The sequence below is a fragment of the Apaloderma vittatum genome, unplaced genomic scaffold (genome assembly GCF_000703405.1).
Source record: "Apaloderma vittatum isolate BGI_N311 unplaced genomic scaffold, ASM70340v1 scaffold3209, whole genome shotgun sequence".
In the NCBI taxonomy this organism is placed as follows: domain Eukaryota; kingdom Metazoa; phylum Chordata; class Aves; order Trogoniformes; family Trogonidae; genus Apaloderma; species Apaloderma vittatum.
The window spans coordinates 42366-66916 of NW_009733345.1; the positions used below are offsets into that span (position 1 = coordinate 42366).

The window sequence follows — 24551 nt, forward strand, 5'->3', positions numbered from 1 at the left end:
TCTCAAGTTTACATTTCAAGAGAGCAGTGGTAAGTATAGTCTGCATAGTGATCTTTACTATATGTCTCAGGAAGCGATGAAAGTGATTGATTCAAAGTAAGGGCACTAGAACACCTGGCTGGTCAAAGTAAGTTACAGAAAGGCATCAGATCCTTTTTAACAGTCTTAATTTCCAGCAGTTTTCACTAGCAATAGGAAGAAGTTGATTAGAAACTCCATTAGCAGTCATTCTATTTACTACAGTAAGTATTAGTAGCAGCAGTTTTACTGTAGCTGTGACTTAAGCATCAATATTTAGAAAAGGCTAAAAGCCTCTATTTGATCAACACATGCAGCCAGAAAAGACAGAAAAGTTATTGAATACATACGTCCTTCCTCAGCTGATTAATTGTACTGGTATTCTCAGTACCAGGGTACGCGCTCCCAAGAGAAAAGAGCTAAACAGGCAACTCACAAAACAGATCTACTAATGTAAATTGCAGATAAAACCAGATTATTTAGTGGCTTAATTAAAAGAAAAAAAAATAGCCAAATGTAATCATATACCTTCCCAAACTACACATTTGAAATAGAAAGAATTGAATATCTTCCCCCAAAGTCCTGTTTGGTTTATTCCCTAAAGATTACCACATGAAAGCATTTAGATTTCAAATGGTGTTTTAAAATACTATTCCTTCATGAGATAAAGCAAGATGATAAACTTTTGTTCTTTTGAATTAGTATATATTTTAAAAAACTGAGGTAGAAATAATTTCCTGGCCCTTTTAAAAGTAATAAATGGTAAAGTTCACATGGGCTTAGATGCCTGAAATTTTGTTCATTTTTCCAAAGAATATCTGCTGGCCTAATAAACATATTTCAAGAACTTGCCTTGGCTTCACTGAATACATTTTATACTTTTCTATAGATTACTGTGTTATACAATCTATCTGTATAGTCATATACTTATCTGCAGCAAAATTTATTTTAAACTGTTGAAAATATTGTCAAGTTTTTGGTAATTTTCGATAGTTTATTCATGTCTACCCCAACTACCTCTCAAAGACTGGCTAACAGATTAATGTTGGGCATTCATTATTAAATATAAAAAAAATGAACATATCTGGTGATAAATATTGAATTAATATTACATATTAATTGTATGTGCAATTCATATGCAAAATATGCCCCGTAAGGAATACCATAAAAGGCTCTTCAATTGCTGTGCAAGGAGAAAAGATGATTATTTGAGACCTATGTTACTGTGCTGAGAAGCACTCCAGAATATTATCTAGGATAATAATCTAAGAAAATTAAATCTGTAGAAGTAGACATTTAAAAACATCTTTTGAGAAAAAAGCATTAATATGATTTTAAAAAAATCTGGAAAATCATGTATATTTATACAAAGTCAACTTGTAAGACTTGCCTTGTCTCTCCTGTTCCCTCTCATGTGTAAGAAATGCTCCAGAGCATGGTAAACCCAGCTGACTAACATCTCACATTCTACATAACATTCAAATGCTATTCTAATTTTCCCTGATTTTAAACCTATGCACACATGGGCAAAGCCTCATACAGCCATTATCAAGAGGGCAACTAGGAGTAGTCATCATGGATTTAGGTCAGGGAATTCATGCTTCACCATCTTTATAGCTTTCTAGGACAAGTTGGCTGGCTTGGTGGATAAAGGGAAAGCAGGGGATGTTGTTTCCATTTTAGCAAGACTTCTGACAGTCTCCCATAACATTTTCATATACAAGCTAATAAAATATTGCTTCGATAAATAGACAACAAGGTAGACTGAAAACCACCTGAGCTGCTGGCCTTCAAAGGGTTGTTAACAGCAACATGAAGTCTACTGGGAGGCCAGCCACTAGTGACGTACTCAGGGATGGATACTGGCACTAATAGTGATTACTATTTGCATTAATGGCTTGGACAGTGTGACCAAGCACACCCTCAGCATGCTTGCAGACAGTACAAAATCAGGGAGAAATGGTTGATCCACTACATATGTGGTTGTGTTGTCATTCAGAAGGACCTCAGCAGGCTGGAGAAAAGGGCAGATGGCGGTCTCATGATATTCAGGAAAGGGAAATGCAAAGTCCCGCACCTGGGGAGGGATAACCCCAGGCACCAGCCCAGGCTGCAGTCTGACCTGACAGCAGGCTGCTTGGCAGAGAAATACCTGGGTTTCTGGGTGGACAACAAGTTGCCATGAGACAGCAACGCTCACTCACAGCAAAGGCAACCAATGGGATCCTGGGCTGCAGTAGCAGGTGGATGGAAATGGTTCTTTGCCTCTACTCAGCACAGGTGAAGTCATCCCAGGAGTTCTGTGTCCCATTTGAGGCTTCCCAGTACAAGAGAGAGATGGACATAGTGGAGTGAGTCTAGTGAACAGCTGCAAAGATGACTAAGGGACAGGGAGCATCTGTTCTCAGTGGAGAGGTTGAGGGAGTTGAGATTGTTGTGACCACAGAAGAGAAAGACTCAGAGGAAATTTCACTGTCTACAAGTTTATGATGGGAAGGTGTAAGGAAGATGGAGCCAGGCTTTCCTCAGTAGTGTTTAGTCAAAGGACAAGATCAATGGGCAGAAATTAAAATTCTATCTGAACTCCACAAAATACTTCCTTAGTGTGAGGGTGTCTGAACAGAGGAAAATGCTTTTCCAAATGCTTATGAGGTCTCCACCTGCAAAGACATTAAAAACTTGACTGGATGCAGTCCTGGGAAGCCTACTCTAGCTGACCGTGTTGACCTCCTTTCCTGGTTAGAGCTAAATAGAACCAGATGTGTCTCTTCCTACCTCAGCTATTCTGCAATTCTGTAGCTTTTTACTTTAGGTTTTGAAGTACTTACATGTATTAAGATATACAGAAGAAATCTCGTTTGCTTATGAGAGAAAACTGGGCTTTTTTGCAAGTAATAAATAACTATGTAGAGTGAAAATGTAGTGTTCCAGCAGGTAATATCACTCAAAAATTGCCAAATGAACAGTGACTAGCCAATCGAAATCAGTGAGCTGAGCTTCCATCAGTGATCTCACTTTCTGATTATGGGTTCTGTTTTATACTGTTATTCCCAAAATGTTGTTTTTTGGACATAAAGCTTTCAGCAATCTAAAGATTCTGTGTTGTCAGCAAGCAGGCATTTCTGCTTTAGTGAGGTCTGGAAGTGCATTGATAGCATTTGTCTTTGAATTCCACAGGAAATAATCACCCAGGCAAATACTTGACAATTTCTACTTTACTCTTGGGAAAATCATGGGATGCACATCAAATAAAGGAATGTAAAAATGTTATTTTCCACCTACCTTCTTTTGCCATTTTTAAAGCTTTTATTAGTGTTTTGATGGCCTGTTGGTGTTCTTTATTTACTAGCATTTTGTCTGCTAGTAATGTATAAATTCTCCAGAGATGCTCACATGCCAGTGCACTGTAAGTACGGCCTGTCTCATCCTTCCACGTCGAACCTTGTGCTAGCTGATAAAATGCTTCATAATGTTCAGCAGCTATCACAACATGACCTGAGAAATGTAATTTTTAAATTACAATCAGTGGAATCAACATTTTTTAAAAAGTTACTAGTTTACAATAATTTTCTCATTTGAAAGTAAGTTGCATACAATAATTTCAAAATTTTTTAAGACTCTTCAATATATAACTTGCTGATGACTGGAAAATACTGCCAGATCTCACAGTTGCTAGTAATGTAATTTAAACTTATCAGATTTTAAATTAGCTTTCCTTTGTAGGTTCACAATGTTGGTGGTGTGTGACGCAAGGATGTGAAGTCAGAATTTTCTAGAAAATACATCTACTATAGATTCATGAATACATATTTCAAAATCCCATCTATGCATAAATAACCACAATTCAAGCTGTTCCAAGTTTTTTTTCCATAATAAAAATCTGTGCTGGAAGATTTGAAATTGGGAGAACAGATGTATCAAAACTGTGGGAAACAAACAATCTGTATTTGTATAAATTAACTGATGAAAAGAGAAATATTATGTAAAGTATTCATCACCTATTATTAGGCCAACTTTGGTGAGTTTATGTAGCAAATATACTGGAAGAGCATTAACCACTAATAGATTAATTGCTGATCTTGAAGTATCATGTATGAAGACCTCAAAGTGTAAGTTACTCAAACATCTTTAAGGCAAAGGAAACTTTGAAAACAAAGATCAATTGATTTTAACATGTAAGTAGTTCCTCCCTCCCCTCTACCTTCAACTAGATTTGTCTCCATGTATATAGGCAATCTAGGAGATTTCCAGGGTTTTCTGGACGATGGGAATTCAAAGCCCTTTGAAAGAACAGAAAAGCTTTTCCTTATACATAATGGGTACATCAAATCTGCTGGGAGGCAGGTATGATCAGACTATTTACATAAAAATACCAACCCAAAACACCCCAAAACATTCTGGTGACAGTGCCCTGTTTTACAAAGAACAATCCATAAGCAGGGAGAACTGTGATTGTGACCCTTTATAAGTTTGTGAATGTGCATGGTGGAGGAATCTTGACCCATAGATCATCAATATATCAATTGCTATTTCTATTAAAAGTGGAAGCAGACAATAAACTAAGTTTGTTTAGATGTGTTTGAAGCTTATACCTCTTCTGAAACATCATTTATAAGGAACCATTACTGTTTTGCAGACTGTTTTTACAGTGCTGCATTCAAGTAACAAAAAAGAACCTGGAGGTTGTTTTACAGTTGTAGTAAAGGAAGAGAGAGTATTCTGGAGAAGGGCTTTCGATATCCTGAAAGAAAACAAGGCTAGTTCCCCAGGCCTCCAGTCAATCCAGAGGCAGCAGAACAGCAACGACAGTTTCCTCTTATTAACTTAATTTAGATTTTTCTTTTGCGTATGTTACCCTTGTATAACCACGTTTTCAACTTTGCAATATAAAACATAACTCTTCATTAGAATTAAATTTATTTTCATATTAAGCTTCTCTGATGATTGAGTTCAACTAAAATGGATGAGCGCTAGAAACTTCTCCTTCAAGTAAGAAATCAATTAAATGAGTTTCATAGACAAACAATTTTAAGGCTCTACAACCTATGATTCATGTAAGAGTCCCAAAGGACACATCAAAAAGCGTTAAAGAGTGAACCTTCAGGTGAAAGGGGAGACAGCAGTCTTTATTGAGTTCCACACTACCTAGGGACAGGTATTGGAGACATGGCCCAAAACACTGGGGAAAAAAATAATCTTATTGCCACAGTAGCTAGCAGACCCTTTAAACAGACAGGAAAAGATGATGTTCTTTCCCAAACATCACATACTTGACATCATACTGAACAAACAGAAATGCAAAGTGAAACGATCATGACCAGTACAAGCTGTTTAAGGATTCACTGACAGTACACGTAACAGGAAACTGAGATGTAGGCTTGCTAAACCCAGATTAAAAATCTCAAGCATTCTAAAGAGGCTTCCAATTTGATTTTGGGTTTCTGCTGATTCAGTCCACTTAACTTCTTAAGGCAAGTCCAAGTCAAAAGCTAACAGAATTCCAGTTATCCAGGTTGCTAAATGCTGATGTAAGATATTAATTGAAAAAGCTGGTGTTGGCTTTGTGACAAATGATGGAAAGTTGAGTTGAAATTTAATGCTAATATCTAGAGCTAGCATTTTATCCATCTGGATACTCATAAGCACATACAGACTACTCTTTGCAATTCCCTCCAAAGTTTATTAATCAACTGATTGCACTTTTGAAATGATATTGCCATACATTGAAGTGATCTAGTTTCACTGTATGTAGTTTCACTCTATGTGTAATTGATACACTCGAATAACACAATTTGATTAATGTGTAACTCAAAAATTTCTAGTAAGAATAGGAAGCAGCAAACAAATTGATGGTATCACCTGGATATGCAATTTGGAGCTGAACACAGTATCTGACTTTCTCCTAAGACTCTCTAATGTAATTTCTTAACAGGACACATCGGTTAGATAAATGATATGTGCAACCTTCAGAACTATTGTTCAGATTGTTAGAACTATCAGGTATGGTAATTCTTAGCCACGCTTCCTCACTTACAGTATATCCCCTTGAGAAAGTTTCCGTCAAACTAGAAATCGAACTCATATATTCCATGTACCCCATAATTCTTAAGCGTTCACCTAACCAGAAGAGCTGTGACCTGACATCCTTTTTGCCAGTTCTCAGTGAAATCTGTTTACAAACAATCCATCTACATTGAGCTTCAAAATAGAAAAGCAAAGTAATATTTTTGACAGTATTCAAATGAAACTAAATTACATTTGGCTTTTCTGAACTACTAGAAAATATCATGAGGTAAAAAGTAATAAAATCTGCTCACAGAAACACCAGCAAGATACTACTGAGCAAAAGAAAAAAAAAAATCTGCTGGAAGAGATGGAATTCCTGATCTGAAAGCTCTTACATGGCTGAGAACTTGCTTAGTGAAAACTCTTTCAAGTAATGCTAGCTATTTGAGACCTCTCAGAGTAATGGAAGTTAAAATTTTTTAGACTTTGAAATACATTCCTCGATCAAAATAATCTGAAATCCCTTGTTCTCACTGGCAAATGACATACCAACCTATTTCTTTAATCCATAATGTTAACGTGAACCTCAAACATTGTGGAAGAAAAATGTTCTCAGGAGGGTGGCAAGTTTATTCACTGTCATGTGTCAATTCAGTTGGAATTGATCTGGCCAGTGCATTCCAATTTTTAAACAGTGAAATACTGCAACTGTTAGGCACAAAGGTAGATGCTGTCCGAAAATCTTGAAAAACATTAAAAGAAAGTAATAAGTCAACTACAGAACATACTTGAGACTAAAGAGTATTTTTACCTCACCTAAGCAGTGACAAGGCAGAGTTTTAAATTACTTCTACTATCAGCTGAAAGAAGAAAAAAAGCAAAATGACAGGAAAAAACAGTAAGTAGGAAAATCACTTGAAATAGTCTGTAATTTGTCTTTTCCGTCTCTGTAAATTTAAAAAGAAAATCTAGAAGGTGTTTCTAGAACATCTATATTTGGAAAATCTACTTTCAAAATGTTACACAGAGCAGTATAGCTATTTTCCACTGGCAACATTAAAAGCAATTGTGTATTTCTTTTCCCATTGCCATGCAGAAATAAGCTCAGCATATGCTAAATGGAGTTTGAGAATCTCTTCCTTGTTTATAAAAGGAATCAAAACCCAGATATATAATTCTTACAACATATACACTACCGTTACTAACATGTTATAGTTTAATGTAGCTCAGAGCACAACAAAAGGAACCCTATCAGCAGTAGTTTAATTAAAATATGAGAGGCAAACATCATCACCGTATAATTTGGGGAGTAAAGAATCAATTTTAAACAATTACATGAATATAAGACATTACTCTGCCACTAACAGTATCAAATTTTAGAAATTGCTCTTATTTTCATAGGAACTACATATGCATGCACAAAGATTTGTGCTACAGTTTTCACTGAGTTGCTTTGAAGTCAAAAAACAAATCTATTCATTCAAGCACAAGAACTCAATGTAATTTTGTAAATACTGAAGAGAAACGTTTTTACATTACCTAAAACTTCCTTTATAATTCCCTTCCTAAAAACTACTCCAAAAATATACATTTGTTATATCAAAATAGATATCAAACTAAAAGGGGTATATATGGAGACTACTATTTTGCCTTTTTTTTAGCAGAAAGATTGACTAGATATTAACACAAATGGGTTTAAATGTGAAGCTGCCATAAAAGCAGGCACATAAATGTAATTCTCCCAGCCGCTATTTTGATGCACATTTTTGATTCCATGAATATTTTATGAAATGGCCCAAACTAAAGCCATATAACATTCCTGCATTACTGATGCTTGCGCCCGTAAGCTACAAACATTAGAGGCATGATTGAGTGCATTAAAATGAACTCATTCAGCAGTGCATTGATTACTTGAAGGATAAAAAAAAAAAAAGTTACTTCCACTTAAGAAAACAGCACACAAATCTGAAGTTTTCAATCCTGAAATTAAAGATAGCAAATCTGAATAATGTGGTATTTAATAAATAAAGGCAGTACAAAACTACCTAGATTTCTCTATATAGAGTCCTGACATTAATTAGGTGAGATGTTAATTAGGCCCACAGATTGCTTCCAGTAGCGTACAGGTAATTTAGAATGTCACAATCTGCAAAATGCAGTGACTGACCTGTTCTAGCTCCATGCCTCAGCAATACTGAGAGCACCTAATGTTTTCCTTTTCTATCAGCTGGTACACTTACCAATGAAAATAATGCCACAGAAACAATTGCACAAAAAGTGACAGGTCTTTTAGGTACATTTCTTCAGCAGCACTAATATAAGCAGAAAGCACATTTAATTCTAAATTGTAAACAGTAGCGGAAGATTTTAGATAATATTCCACTTTAGCTTAAAATAACAACCTAGAGGGAAAAAAAGCTTTAAGCATATTAGAATATATTTTAATCTAGAACTAGGACATCTTTTGTAACCAGTGATTAGTGATCTGCTTTAAGCAACAGTTAATGGCAGCACAAAAAAAAAAGAGAGAAAAATATTATTACTATTTTAAAAGATATAGGCTTACATTTCAGTTTAAGTGCTTGAACAACTTGTATTATTTTGAGTTTTCCACGTACAGTTACAATAATTATGGTCGCACTACTCATGCTGAAATAGTAAGGAATCTGTTTCCAAGGTGAGCCACTATCTACAGAGGTTGTTAGAAGTCTTTAAAGAGATGTGTCAGGAGGTGGAACAAAAAGTTTCCAAGAATCATAGAACAAGGCTCTCATTCAGTAACTACTTGAACCACTCCAGACTCCTGAGATAAAAGAAATTGTACAAAAGCCACCGGGACCGATCTCCAATCCAAGAACCTGAGCTTATATGCCACTGCAAAAGGAAGACAAAAGACCATGGAAGAGATTTAAGGCAAAATTTTTGTGGTTCCATAACTCTACAAAATTCATCTAAAACACAACCAATCATCAAAAACAATCAAGGTGAGCATTTTTAAGATAAAGGATACAAAGTTATTTTAATTTATTACACAGGAGCTGATAATATTTTCCAGAAAGAGTCTGCAGGGAGTTGTAGCAAAATGGCATAGACAGTTCCCAAGAATATTGTAACAAACATCTGGCTCAGTATGGGGTATTCTCACAATTTCCCCAATTCGATCTACTAGCGTATTGTCACTTTCGAGACTGAGCTGCTCAAGGCCAGCTGAAAGTCTGAGAAGCAGAGGGCTTGAGGACATAAAGGAGAAGGAAGAAGACAAAAGGAAAGTTGAGCATCACGCAGTCTGAGATATGGCATTGGTGGACTGAGACTGCAGTGCAAAAAGATGGATTTTTTTATGTTACCTTGTCCGAGTTGAGAATGTCTAGGCTAATCCTTGGTACTGCAGTTTAGAGAATAACATATTATTTCTGCTGACATTAGTTAAGCAAGTATCTGTTGTCCAAAAGGAAAGACCTAACTAATAGGAATCTAGTGAGTGTTAGATCATGTATAGTTCTCTGAGGACCTAAATAACCTGCCTTAAAGCTCAAATACTCAAAATATAGCTAAACAAACCTAGAGGGCAGTGCATATTGTAGCATCCACAGCAGCACTGTTCACAGTATCTTATACCACATCATCAACACACTATGATATAAAAAAATGCTTTAAAAAGATGTTGCTTACAGGGTTCTTTAAGGGACACCTCACAAGCTAGGGATAATACTAGTTTCTCTGGTTGCTTGCCTGTCTGCTTTCCAATCCCTTTCCCTCCTGCAAATACTACCAAGTTGCAAGGAAGGAAGGGTTTCCCACAGGCAGCTGAAATGATAGCTGCTTTGGGGATAGTTTACTGTGGACCAGCAAGAGAAAAAACTGTAATTAACTGAAGAGCACATTGCCAGAAGAGGAACTGCTCTGAAAAATGTTATTGTTCTCACAAGAAAGCATGAAGTACAGGAGGAACAGGCAATGTTGTAGGAAAGACACAAACAGATATCCTCCTCTTGCCTTTCTTCCAGTTACTGCACTAGACCCTCAAATTCTGGGTTAGCTCCAGGCCTTCTTAAGTTGCTTCTGGCTCTACATAAAACGTCTCAGATTTTCTCTGAGAGACACACAGCTACTCTCTAGACCAATTACATCTAGTCAGAATAACTCTACAAAGAAAAATCTCATGTCAATTACATGATTTCCCCCAAAACTATACGCACACAAACCTCACATATGCTTTACAGAGTGGTAGAAAATATAACATATGGACATGCATGAAAGAATAATAAATCTGAGAAGGATTTCATACTCGGCATAACCTTTAACTCTGAAAATTAGAGACAGCTGCAGTTACTGTCCTGCTATCTGAACTACATTACAACACCCATTTTTCCCTTTGCTTTAGGCTTAACTGTGGAAAATATGTTCATATTTCAGGCATTTTCACAGAGGTTTAGGTCTGAGGTGGAATCTAGCATCTCTGAAGGCTTTGCAACACTGTAATCACACAAATTGGTTTAACAGCATTTTGACCATATGCGAACTAGAATAAAAAACATAGTCTTCCAAGATCAGCGTCCAACTCCAGGAAAAAAACCTTGACAACTGAACAGGTCCCACATGAAAATTCCTACATTCACGTTCAAAAGAACTAACACAGGATATTTTGGTTTACAATTAAGATTTCTTTATCTCTTTAGGTTAGCATATTTTACAAAAGCAACATTTGCCAGATGCCTTCTTCTGATTTGTTTGATTACATATAAACAAATAGGTTTTGATATATGTCAATTTTAGTCTAGAAAAGAACATTGCAAACAATGTTGAACACTAGCTGAATGACAACATAGTCATTTTAAAGAGAATGGAATTCTTGCTTCATGGTAATATTTAAACTTCCTTCATGTCTGTAAAGCATCAAAGTGCTTTCTACATGCAAAAGCTGCCTAAAATTCAAAATATATTCAGGAAGCTCACAATGTAAGCCTCCAGGCTCTGAATAAGAGCAGGCCCACACACAGTGAGATGCTTCAGGTTTCAAAAATATTTCAGTGTTTGTAAGCAGACATCCAAATTCAGAGAGGGGAGTGAGGTGAAAATGCAGTGACAAACTGCAAAGAATGGCACATGCTTTTCAGTTTTGTTTTTTTCAGGGCTTGAGGATTTTTTTAGCTCAGAATTAGTTGGAAAAAAGTTATATTACTATTTAATCTCAGAGAGTAATATGATCGTTATCTTCTAAAATCAGAAAGTGACATTAGTTTCATTAAATTACCTTTCTGGTAACTCATGTCAAATGCTTGCCTCAGTTTAAATTTTTTTTGTAGCGATCACATTTTATTCAGTGTACTCCGTTCTCCTTACTTCTTGCAGTTTCCAAAAGTAAATTTAATGTCAGATGCAACACTCCAGCCCTGGAGCTGTTGTGCCGATCATCTACCTTGGAAGGATGCTTTAAGCAGCAGTTTGGACTAAAGACTTGCTGAGGTCCCTTCTAACTTCAATTGATCCTCTGGAAGAGTAAGATATATTTCTATCAATAGCTTCATTATGTTTGTTTTACCTATGACTTCTACAGATTTTTGCTAATAGCCAAGGACATGCAAACCCATGAGCTGAGTCCCAGTGAGAAGGCACCTTTGGAACCAGTACCACCCTTATCAATTACTGAAGGGAAACACTGCCTCCAGCGAAGTTTATGATGACAACTGCCGGTTCAGCCACAGTAGTCCAGGACCTTGCAAAGCTTTGAAGCAAAAATATCGGTTAGTGAGTGGGCAGCTTTGAATGAAGCTTCATCTCAGTCCTACTCATTAAGCAGTAAATAATTAAAATACTCTAGAAAAGACAGGTAAAATACAAGCAGCAATGCCAGTAATAGACATGAAAGAGAAGAGAGGGAAAAAAGAAAAGAGGGAAAAGAATTTAAAAAAGCAAAGAAATAATTCATTTGAAGTTTTAATAAAGTTTCATTTGCAGTCTTGTTTAAAGATATATCAGACTTTAGGGATGTAACCTAATTACATTTTTATTCTAAGTTCTATTCAAAGACCTTGGAGTTTGAATCTTTAACACAGATCAAACATAGTAGTATAATTTACTCATGGCTATCAATACTTTAAAAAGATCTCTTCATTAAATGTCATAGTCTTACGAATATATGCACATAAAGCAAACAGAGCAACATCTGATACCAAAAAAGTTAAGAATGATTCTCACAGAAGTGTGCATATATTTACTTGAGTGATATAATAATAATGTGATATAATAATAATAAATATTTTTTCTAAAATATAATAATAAATACTTTTTTTCTAAAATATTTCTGATACAGTATCTTCCATAGTTCAGTGTAAAAAGCAACACTTTTGCAGTCATTTTATGGCGTATTTGAAAATGAACTTTACAATCACCAATACCTAAGAAACTAATTTAAGACTTTGTTTTTTGCGTATGTCAAAACTTTTAAGGAAAATACAAATCACAAAGTTTAGAATCAGCACTTATGCACTGCAGTGAGTAGCATGAAGAACTTCTCATTATAAAGTAAGAACATAGACCTGCCCTCAGGTGTTATATCAGCACTGAAAGATTTTCTATTTGAAGAACTAGACCAGGAAAGCGGCAGTGACAGTGAGAGGACTAAGGAGGCTTTTGGAAAACCTACTTCCCTGTGCTTAATAATAAGCCTTGATTTAAATCAATTGAAGGAAAAGCATGAAGAAAGTTGTTCATTTTCACCTGTTTTCAGAAGTGAAAATAAGAACTTTACAGAATTTTCCCCAAATTTTCTTATTCAAAACATCTTCTTTACTTCCTTTAAAAGGTAAGAATAAAAATAATTATATGAAGGTATTTTTTAATGAACTCGGCAGGCCCTTTTTGATTTCATGTTTTACATTCAGAAGCTCTTCTTAAAGAATATACTAATTTGAACAGAAAATATACCAAACGTATACAACATCAATTCAATACAGTACCTGCTAGTTCAGTACCAGTAACAACGCTGTAATAATACGTCATTTATCTGGGAACTACATTCTGCACTTGCATGGGGAGGAGCTCAGTTATTTAACAAACATTTTAAATTTGTCGTCCCCAAGAATCTATCTGGATTTACAGCTGCTTCTGTCTGTCACTGTCAGAGAAAAGCATCGTATCTGAAGACTTTATCTCCTAGCAATTCTCTGCTTAAACTCCACAATACAGTTTTCATCAGCTAACCTACGTATTCAATTCTTAGGCAACCAGAAAAAAAGCTATGTAACTGCTTTGTGAAATAGTGTAAGTCCAGAAGAATGAAGATGATTTAGCTTCAGTTGATGCCACAAAAATCAATGACAAAGTGTTTCAGATGGTCAATCTGGCTATGCAGAATTCCCTGCTCCAGGAAAGGCTTCTGTCTCTAAAGTTCCCACATGTGGAAAGACTTTTTAAAGTTCATGTACAAGCACATATTTAAAGACAAAAGATATAGGATTTGGAGAAACATTAGTAAGTTTTCAGTTCTGAACTACTCCTTTTTCTGAAAAAGTTATTTGGCATAAATAATTGCAACTACAAATAAATCTTACAAGTTAGGCATCTGGGATAGGCAACCTGGGGCAAGGGCAGAATACTGTAAAAAATCAATGGTATTTGATATTACTGGATATGGTTTGTTACAAAAAGAAAAATTAAAAGAAACAAATGAAATGCAGCAGTGTTGCTATCAGTAACAGTTCTGCACTCCACAGGTAGTAAGGAAGAAATTATCATAGAATCATAGAATGGCCTAGGCTGGAAGGGACCTTAGAGATCATCTAGTCCAACCTCCCTGTCATGGGCAGGGCTGCCTCTCAACTAGATCAGGCTACTCAAGGCTCCATCCAACTTGGCCTTGAACACCTCCAGGGAGGGGGCAGCCACAACATCTCTGGGCAATTTATTCCAAAGTCTTGCCACCCTCATACTGAAGAATTTCTTCCTAAGGTCCAATCTAAATCTATTCTCCTTCAACTTAAACCCATTTCCCCTTGTCCTGTCAGTGGACACTCTTGTAAAAAGTCCCTCCCCAGCCTTCCTGTAGGTTCCCTTCAGGTATTGGAAGGCAGTTATTAGATTCCCCTGAAGTCTTCTCTTTTCAAGATTGAACAATCCCAGCTCCCGCAGCCTGTCCTCGTAGCAGAGGTGCTCCAGCCCCTGGATCATCCTTGTGGCCCTTCTCTGAACACGCTCCAACAGATCCACATCCCTCTTATGGTGGGGGCACCAGAACTGGACGCAGTATTCGAGGTGGGGTCTCACAAGAGCAGAGTAAAGGGGGAGAATCACCTCTCTTGACCTGCTGACCACGCTTCTCTTGATACATCCCGGGATGCGGTTGGCCTTCTGGGCTGCAAGTGCACACTGATGGCCCATGCTGAGCTTCTCTTCCACCAGTAGCCTCAAGTCCTTCAAAACACTGCGGTTGCTTGCAAACTACTGCTTAGGAAAAGTACCTGCAATATTCCTAATTACCAAACTGTGCCCATGAATAATTGCAGGGCAGGAAAGTCCAAGTTCACACCAACTAAAAGCACGTTCAGGACTATCAACACCGTTTTAGAAGCAACCTGCACCACAATGCTCATAGACATCCCTGTGCACTGTTTAGTGTACTTACACAGGAACGTAATCGTAGCCTGTGAATACCTACCTTTGGTGCTGACATCAGAAAGGTAATTATCAAGACCCTTGCATCATTCAAGTACAGGAGGAGAGATACTTATAACAAGATTGTAATGATTATGTTTTTGTTGCTTTCTCCAGAGTTCTCAGCGTCACTCGTCCTGCCCCACTGTCCCACAGACAATGCACCACTAACCTATCTTTCTGTATGAGTGTGCCTTTAAGGAAAGAATGCTCATGCATTTGTATTAGAAAAACACCATCAGATACACTAATTAGTCATTTTTAAGCTTCTCTCACAAATGCAGAATTGGTTGACCTTAAAATTGAAATGTTGGTATCTGAACTATTGTCTTTAAAGCACTGGCTACATTTGTACATAATACCTGTATTACTTGCAGTGACCTTGATGGCTGCTTTTAGAACAAGTACATTTTCAGATATCTGGTTTTATTATGCTTATTTGAAGCAAATAACTCCTACAAGTACAAATTCCTTGTTTCCCTTGAACTGCTTTATCTACTGATATAAGTCATCCAAAACTTTGGGATGCCTTCATGCATTATAAATGTTAACTATTTAATAAGAGACAGAAAGCACTCAAATACTGTAATGATGAGTGGTAACAGTGTAAGAACCTATACAAACTAGCACTAGCCATTATGTTTATCAGTATAGTCAGGCCATGTTTATTCTGCAAGATACAACAGTGTAAACCTGAGATTCACAATTAATTTTAGCCAAATTTACCCTAATATAATAGAACTATCAGAGAGTATGTCAATCTTATTCTCTCATATGCAGAAAAACGCACACATTTTACAAGTAGCATCAGTCATAAAACACATGAACAAAATCGATTTTTAAAATTAATTTTTCTTAACTGAGGTTCTGCCAAAAAGCCTGTACTTTATTTAATGTGAAGAAAAGACGATTTAAAATATGACATTGCTTTTCAATGTGTATTAAGGTGACATCAATATGTTTAATAGCTGCATGAGAAAACAACTAGTAACCACTGATTATACAAGGTATTACCAGCCTCCTGAGGAAAGGCAAACTATGAGGTGAGTACAGCTAATTGAACAGGATCATAACCTGAACAATCCTGCAATAATGAGTACCATCTCATTTGGGTAACTTGTAGAGACCTTATTTTGCAGAGGTTTTTTTAAAGAAAAGGTTGAAATCTCATTCTGCAAACAATTGCCCCTAAAATCATGTTTGCTCCAAGCAGAATGTTCCATTTGTATCAGGAGCGGGCTACTCTGTTATTGTTTTCTTTCCCTTACATACTGACAGCCACTAATCGCCTGCATCCAAATATCATGACTGAAGCCTATACCTCAAATATTTAGCTTTGAAGATTAATGAACATCAGACTATATCCAGCCTTGAGGACAGGGACCATGCTGAAAGTCAACGAACTTTAAATTTGATTACACAAAAATTACCCAGCAAATTTATTGATTTGCTTCCAAGGCAAACAACAATCTTCACAAGTGCTTGTTTAACTTTATACTCCCAAGCAATCAGTCCTGAGCATACACAGACAGCTTCTGTTCACAAGTAATAAAAAATACACTGTTGGGTGAGAGATCTGATAAGAACTAGTACAAGATATTTACATCTAAAAGGACACAGACATGGACGTCTGCAAGATTAACTTCTCATTCTTGCAAATTTTCCTGTCTTCCTGGCTGCACTATTAATCAATCAGTTAATACAGATAACATGATTTAAATCAGATGAAAGTGTCGTAAATATTAAGCATCATTCACATACCTACACACACATCCCTGTATTTATACAGGTACACAGGAATATTCCTACATGTATATATTCATGCACACACACACACATCTATACATGTGTAACAAATTAGATTACATTATTATAACTGAACAAAAAGGACCATTTAATTTACACGCTATGTCTAGCTGGTTTAATATCAAATATAGCACGTATAGAATTTTACTTAAAATGCTATTAACACTCCTGCAATTTTATGCAACGTCAACAACATCTGCTCTTACAGTTTTTATGCAATCAAAACTTGTGATTTAATTTTTCACCCACTGAAAATACATAGTGCCTGGAATACACCTGCTGTCTTTTTCTTAGTGGTCCCTCAGTGCAAATCCTACATTTATGCTCTCAGCTTCTTCAATTTTGCACCTCTCCATGGAAAGAAAATATTTGCAAAAGACAGACCCTACAGATTCAGTGAAGCTTTACCCTGGGCAGTGAAAATATACCTTGTCTGCTGGTAGTTTCTAATATTTTACAGCAGGAAAATGATATTTGCCCTCCTCTGAGTATCTCAAAGAGTATTCCATAACTTTAATTCCATGGTTTTGTAATGGGTTTAAAAATATTTAAGTATTCAACAACTTTCACCTAACACATCATACAAGTTTAGTGTTAATTTTTTTTTAGGCAGCCTTTGGAAAACAGTAGTGAGTTACACTCAGTATAAGCCTTTGAAGCTGGAAAAAGATAGGGATGTTTGCTTTTACGCACTTTCTTATAATTGTATTTTTTAGCCACTGAAGGACGAACTGAAAAGGTTGAAAAAATCCAGCAACTTCAATTATTTTATTCTACTGAGTATCAGATAGATATCCTAATTAAGCATTTTTCACTCAAAATTAAAATATTGGTTGTGACTGGCTGGGCCTTAAGCAAGTGCTGTCTACTGGGAAACTGGACGTAGTTTAAGTTCAATTCCTAGAACAAAACGGGAATCAAGAAATAGTCAAACAGTTTATTCCCAAGCACTAAGAGATAACATGAAATTATTATAGCCAACGCCAATAAATCAAGAGCAAATGTCAAATCAATCCAAGTTAATATATTATTTCTTTCTGTCAAACAACTCCCTTGTAAAGCATTAAGGAAGCATAGTTCACCCACAACTATTGTTAGGTGAGTGCAAATTGTTTAGGAAATCTTATACTGATATTGGTTATAAGTAGTTCATTGTCAGTATAAAAAAGGTACTCAGTGAGATTCCACAGGTGCCTGGCCTAGGTCCAATTTGCTACTTAGTATTTTAATTATGAACATGAATTACAGGATAGAAAAATGCTTTTTGAATGTTCAGATAATACAAAACTAGGAAGAAGAGAGCATTGCTGAAGGACAACTTCAGAATTCAAAACCATCTTGACAACTTCTAGAAACAGTCTACAGAATGCAGAATGCTACTCAGTGAAAAAAGAAAGCAATATACTGCATTTAGGCAAAATTAACTAGTGATTCCAGAACAAGGAACAGAATAACTAGTTAACATTTCTTCAGAAAAGAATTGAAAGATAACTGATTAGATGTCATATCTGAAAAGACAAATTAAAATTCAACTTAAGAAAAGTCATCTTTTCATTTAACAGACCCTTCATATGAACACAAATTTTAAAACTGAATCCATCTCTGGGTGTTGTAGGCATGAAAGATAAAACAATAGTTCAGAGGAAAACAATGTGAATGAACAGCAGTCTAGAATATATGAGGAAATAGTAAAACACACCCAAAGTGTGATGTTTCAGCTTTAAAAGAACATGGGGAAAAAAAATAAGACAATAGTCTTTCAATTAGAAAAAAAGAAAAGCTTCATATTTCATTTTTTTGCGAATCTTTTTTTTTAGTTCAGAGAAAAGCCATTCTATTTGAGAAACCAGACACAAGCTGATCTTAAAATTGAAACGATTTCAACCCACAAAGTCAAACTTAAAAACCTGACTAAACAAATTATATATTTGAAACAATGGTTATGCATTCAGCACACTTAGGAATTAGAACTGGACAATAGGTTTTCTTCAGTTACTTAAGGATCACTTATTGCTCACCTTTCCACAATACAAAAGGATTTTATACAAATATAGGAAAATACCCTTTTGATACCCAGACTAATACACACACAGAACATCCTCTGCCATAAAAGCTAGCATATATTTCTAGATGCAGAAACAAGTTCCTCTTGATGCAAGAAAATAGTCGTTTGTTTTTTTTTTTCACAGTGAGAACAGTCATTCACTGGAACAGCCTCCCCAGGGATGTGGTAGAGTCCCCATTGCTGGAAGTTTTCAAGATGCAATTGGACAGGATGCTAAAATAATCTCATCTAGGCTCCATTTCCCATGAAAGGTTGGACTAAGTGACCTTATGAGGTCCTTTCCAGCCTAGGCTGTTCTATGATTCTAGTTACTTCTATTAATATCTTTTCTAACTGTAAAGACTCACAGTCTGAGGAACCAGATACATGAATGGAGAAATGAAGCATGTGGTAAGGTATAAATCTGAAGCAAACATTAATGTGGCAGTCACATACAAGAAAGGTATGGGGTGTTATTTTCAGTCAAGCAAACCAGGAAGCAGTTTTTATAAAGAACACAAAAATACAGGCTGTTTTATCCAGGTGGAGGCAGGATTAAACCGAATTACGTGTTCGTTACCTCTTTTAAATCAACTCAGTCTGTGTAACTACAGATGCCATCCTAATCATACACCTGAGGCAGCATTTCCAGTCTCTTGTCAAAAACAAAAGGAGATAAGGTGAAACCCAAAGAACTCAATTTGCTAAGCAAATGCTTCCTTTAAATTTGTGTTTTGTTGTTCATGTGATGGTGTACTTTCAAATGTAGATGGAATATCAGAGGAAACAGGTCTGTGAATAACTACAGACTTCTTTGTCTTCCTATTCCCTGCTTCAAAAATTAATATTGCAACAGCTTTAAAACTTACTTTATGTTTGTAAATCAATTTTACGTTGAAATACTGTGCCCTGTGATGCAACATAAACGGCCAAATGACTGCCTCAATGCTGATACAATATAACATGATCTCAGTGACTTACCTTGCTCTTCATTTATGAGGCCCATATGTGCATGTGCTTGTGCCTCTCTTTTCCCACCATCAATTTTTATTCGTTGAGCAGTGTTGAAGCATTGCTCATAGAAGTAATTACTTAACCATTTTTCCTCAGGGTCATTGAAACCGTAGGCCAAGTTAAGTTGGTTGTCGTATACTTCCTCATAGCGCCCTTTAAAAACAAAAATTGGAATTAGAACATCAGATTATCATCAGCTTTTGGAAATCTCGCATCTCACAGCAATAATCGTATAATGAAAATTAAGAGTTATTTATATTTCCACCACTCAAGTACCACCAAATTCTCCTACGTCTCCCCAAAGAAACAAATCTTACAAATTAGGCAGAACTGAAAATACATTTTAGCAAAACCACAAAAAATTGCTCCCATTTCTCTATGCAAAACCAAAATTCAGTTCAACAAAACATGCAAAACGACATTGGATAGCCAAAAGACATAAACTATAGAGATAGCAAGAAAAAAAAAAAAAGCACACAGTCATTGCTGGAGAAGCATTTGTCCAAGCTACTGAGACCTGAAAAGGCACTGAGAGGTTTCAAAACAGGTGATGGAGGTAAAGAACCCAACAGAACACTCCATAAACACAATCCATTAGTTCATACCATTTTAAACATTCAAAGTAAAACTAACAAGGAAGGCTTTTAGTTTTCACTTATATTTCACTTATCACGCTTTAAAAGTTAGGACAAATTTAAGTGTTACATCTTGCTCTGAAAAAAACCACGGTTCATCAATTTATTGCTCTCAGAACAAATGTGGAAAGCAGAAAAGACTCAGATCTCCTTTATAACCTGAAGAAAAAACCCAAACACAACCCACCACATTTAATTCCCACCCTTTATCATTTTGGACAGCTAAACAAACACACACTATCCTTAAAATCTATAAAAACACTGCAATTCATAAATCTAATTAGCATTACAAAATTATCAACAAATGTATAGTGTAAAAAAAAATTACAGAATGGGAGCTTCTACAGGATTAGATTTTTTTCCTCTCAGAAAAGTGCTTAAAAAAATTAAAATCTGCTAAAAATCCTCTTTGGATTATTCCACAACTGTATTAACTTGGAGCAGAGATCTAAAACTCACTCGACAACTCTTATCATACTGCTTCTCCCTAAGGGGGATTTTGAAATATCTATTCCCTACATGATGGTGAAGAATACATGAGATAACAGTGTGAATATATGTTTCACGGCTAAATTATCACTGACTAAACTAAATGAATTTCCTTCACAAACCCTCATGTAAGATGTGAATGGAAACAATTAGCTAAAATTCCACTGCAGTTTTGGTTGGGTACTTACATTCACTTAACAGCCACAAGCACAGTAAGCCAAACAGCTAGTTCTTAAAAAATTTTTCGTAGTCAGGAAAAGGAGTTAAGAACCACAAGACTTGCAGCAGGTAAGGGACTGTTTGGTTAAGCTAGATGTGTGAACAGAACTGCTTTGCTTTCAGGAGTGCTGCAGTTTATAAGTTTTGCTCAACAAAGAGAGTAAGGTGGAAAGGAAAGAAAACAAACCCTGTTACTCCTGGGCATGGAGCACCACACAGAAATCAAATGGGGGGAAAAAACCCCACAACTCCTCAACATAGGCAAGATACGCAAAGTGCAAAACTTTGCCAAGTGTTAAAATTATGACACCATATCAAACCACTTTGATCAAAAAATGTAGCTACATTCTCTTCTTTTTTTATCTGCAGGAAGAATCATAGAATGGCCTAGGCTGGAAGGGACCTTAGAGATCATCTAGTCCAACCTCCCTGTCATGGGCAGGGACGCCACCTCTCGACTAGACCAGGCAACACATGGGGACCAAGCGGGAATCGAACCCGCGACCTCAGGGTTGGTCCTTGTTGTCAGCACCGCGCTCAAACCGCTGAGCTAACCGACTCCCTAGAAGAAGTCAGAAAAATCCAACTTTCCAAAAGGGCTAATTTCTCAACTGTAAATTCTATCATCTATGTGAGCCACTTGCACTGTTTAGAACAAACAGCAGCAATTACTCAGAAAAATATTTTGAATGCATCACAAAACCTCACAAGAGACTGTTTCCTGAGTCCATCTCTGAAGAAGTACTCTGAGACAATACAATCTGTCTCAAAATTAAAAATGGCAAATTACACTTGGTCTAACAGGAAGTAACCAAAATCTCTCTGTCGTCACAACTAAGTTCTTTGACTTCAGAACATCTTGATAAAGCTATTCAGTGTGTTGCACAGCACAGTAAGAACTTTACTCCATCTCCTGAAAGAAAGCTGTTACCACCTACTCATATCTACAGTCTCAAGAGGTTTATCTAGTATTTGTTTCTCCTCCATTTTTATCTCTCTTGGCTATTTTGGAGAACATTGGCTGAATTTTGTCCTGCTTAAAAGTGTCTGAAATCAAACTGAAACGTCTTTTCCCCATTCTTGAACACTCCCTGTTTTTGTCTTTTCATTTCACTCCTCCACTTTAACAGTACAATACTTCTTTGTTGCTTTTGCTTTCCTATTTCTTTTCACAGAGTTCTTCCTCTATGAAGTGGTACCTCGTATTTATATCTTAATAGTTTCCATTAAAATATAGAACAGTTTGTTACATACATTTCCATTTCTAGGATTTGAAATAAGTTAACCACTCTTCCAAGAGAGCGTTTCACAATCTCTTTAGAATCACCAAAATAGAAATACTCCAGAAATTACATCTAGGCTATCATCTTATCAGCTGTATCTAAGTTTTGATACCAAAATATTTCAAAACATCTTAAATTTAGGAATTTGGCTTTGAGAAGAAATATTATCAATGTATCAATTTCACACATTCCTAATCCAAATATTCTTTCTGGCTGTGAATTTTCATGCCTTTTGTTTCCCCATTAGTGCTGAAAAAATTCATCTTGGGTACATCTTCAGAATATTAAGACTATTCAGAAATTGAGACTATTTTGGTACAATAGCCTCATAAAAATCTCTGGAAACTATACCAGAATGGAAGTAACAACTCATTTGGGCTTAATATCTATCTATCTGTGTGTGCATGTACATATGTACATATATATATATATGTAAATACATCTCTATATATGTATGGATACAAAAGTCAACACACAGTTGGGATTCACGCAAACTAATCAACTGAGATATAGATACGAGTTACCTAGGTTCCTTTTCCTCTCAATGAAGAAAAGGAGATACTTGGCTGTGATTTATTTCATCCCAACTTCAACATCTATTGCAGCACAAGGGAGCAGTTTTAAAGGTTATCTCAAAAGTAAAAGACAGAGATTCCTATGATTACAAGTACATAAACAAATAACTACAGGAATAGAGTAATATAAAATATAATTATAACCAGTAACATAAAGATAACAATATACATTCTATATATAGATTATGACTAAGTGAAAAGTAACTTAGAGGATACACACAAATGCTTACAATAACAGAGTAAGGTGAAAGATAACTGGTTTGTCACTGGAGTAGAACACTAGATACAGATTTGTTGCCTTTGAAATCTTTGCTGCAAAGTATCGAGGTTCTACTGCTACATAAAATTACGCAAATAACTTCAGGTAGTGCCCTACAAATCTCAAGAGATGGAGCTGACCTGAGGCGAACTATTGCTACTGCCACAGCTTTGATTGAATGAACTTTAATGTGACCCTCTGATGACTATCCTGCCGGTGAATAACAATGAGGAAGTGCACAAAGACAATCATTTCTCTGTAATTGTCTTGGACAGTGGCTGACCAGATATGCTGGTCATAAAACAAACCCCAAAAGATTGATTTTTAAAAGCTGTATTGTCTTCTAGATTCAAAGTCTGATGTAAAAATCAAGAAATTCATTGAAATTATTCTGACAGTGGTAAAGCTAGCATGTCAGACTTAGTAAAAGTGAACTTCTACCACCCCAGAGGAAAAATATTAGAAAAGGTAAATACTCTGTTCTATAAAATCTCCCGTAGGTAACTCAGTAGCTAAAGTTTTGACCTCTCTGATTTTGCATAGTCAAATCTCTACAACTGATAACAGCATATACTTAGACAAGTGATCTTTCTGTATCTGTTGATACAGAAAAAAAACCACAAAAAACACTACCTGCACCACTTAGAGAGGGAATGACAGACAGCACTGGAATGTGATACTGAAAGAACAGAAGTCTAAATCACACAAGCAATTGTAAAAGGGTTCCTGCAAGACATATTCCTGTTTTTAAATAAGAAACAATTAAAAAAGCACATAGACAAAGGTTCAAAGGCTGATCTCATTAATCTTTCAAAAATTACATTGATTTCATAAAACATTGGAAGCTAAATTCAGGTTTTACAGAACATTTAAGTCACAGGATTGTGAGAACACTGTAAAGATGAACATCTACCCAAATGGCAGCTACACAAACAGGACTCAATGGAGCAGATGGTGAGGGCTGTTAGTTTGCAGTTTCGGACTAACCGAAGAACTGAAGCAGGGTTAAGAACACATCTTTATGTGTAACTATCCTCCAGAACACTTTTTCAATGCCAAACTACCAAATTTAAGGCACTAATATTTCATAAAAGCCAAGCAGAAAACAAATTAAAAGTCATGCTATGTTGCAGAGTTTGTTCTACGATATTGTAATATTTTTGTCTGTGTCACAGAATGTAAGTTACAGAAAATGGATTTCTTTCATTTTGTTTGATCTGAAATTTTCAGAGTATCTTATTGTCCTTTACAATGGAAATCCAGGTTGAAATTGGGTATCTATGCACAAAAGGACAGGATCAAATCTTGCGGATATCTTTTTGTTAAACAAAGCTTTAAGAAAAACTCCTTTCATGTGAGCTTAAACATTAAACCGCATAAACACATAAAGTACTTTCTGCTCTGCATCAGGATTTCTTCCAGTGTATCTCAATTATCAAGCAGGATCTCCCCTTGTTATGCTTAGGCCACAGTCCCTGACTGGCCCACTGAGCAATATCTTTGGTTGTTCCCGGGCTCTTCTCAAAGAGGAAGAGAGGATCATTCAAAATC

General features: G+C 36.0%; 1 protein-coding gene across 1 annotated transcript in view; it reads right to left on the reverse strand.

Moving 5' to 3' along the window:
* Positions 1–24551, reverse strand: part of TTC29 (tetratricopeptide repeat domain 29) — a gene marked incomplete at both ends in the record, with an annotated part of 77238 nt that overhangs the window by 26436 nt on the left and 26251 nt on the right. Inside the window, 2 exons of the mRNA XM_009875836.1 lie at positions 3301–3513; positions 19508–19693. Of these exons, the coding sequence (XP_009874138.1) occupies positions 3301–3513; positions 19508–19693 (399 nt within the window). The remainder of the gene's footprint in view (positions 1–3300; positions 3514–19507; positions 19694–24551) is intronic.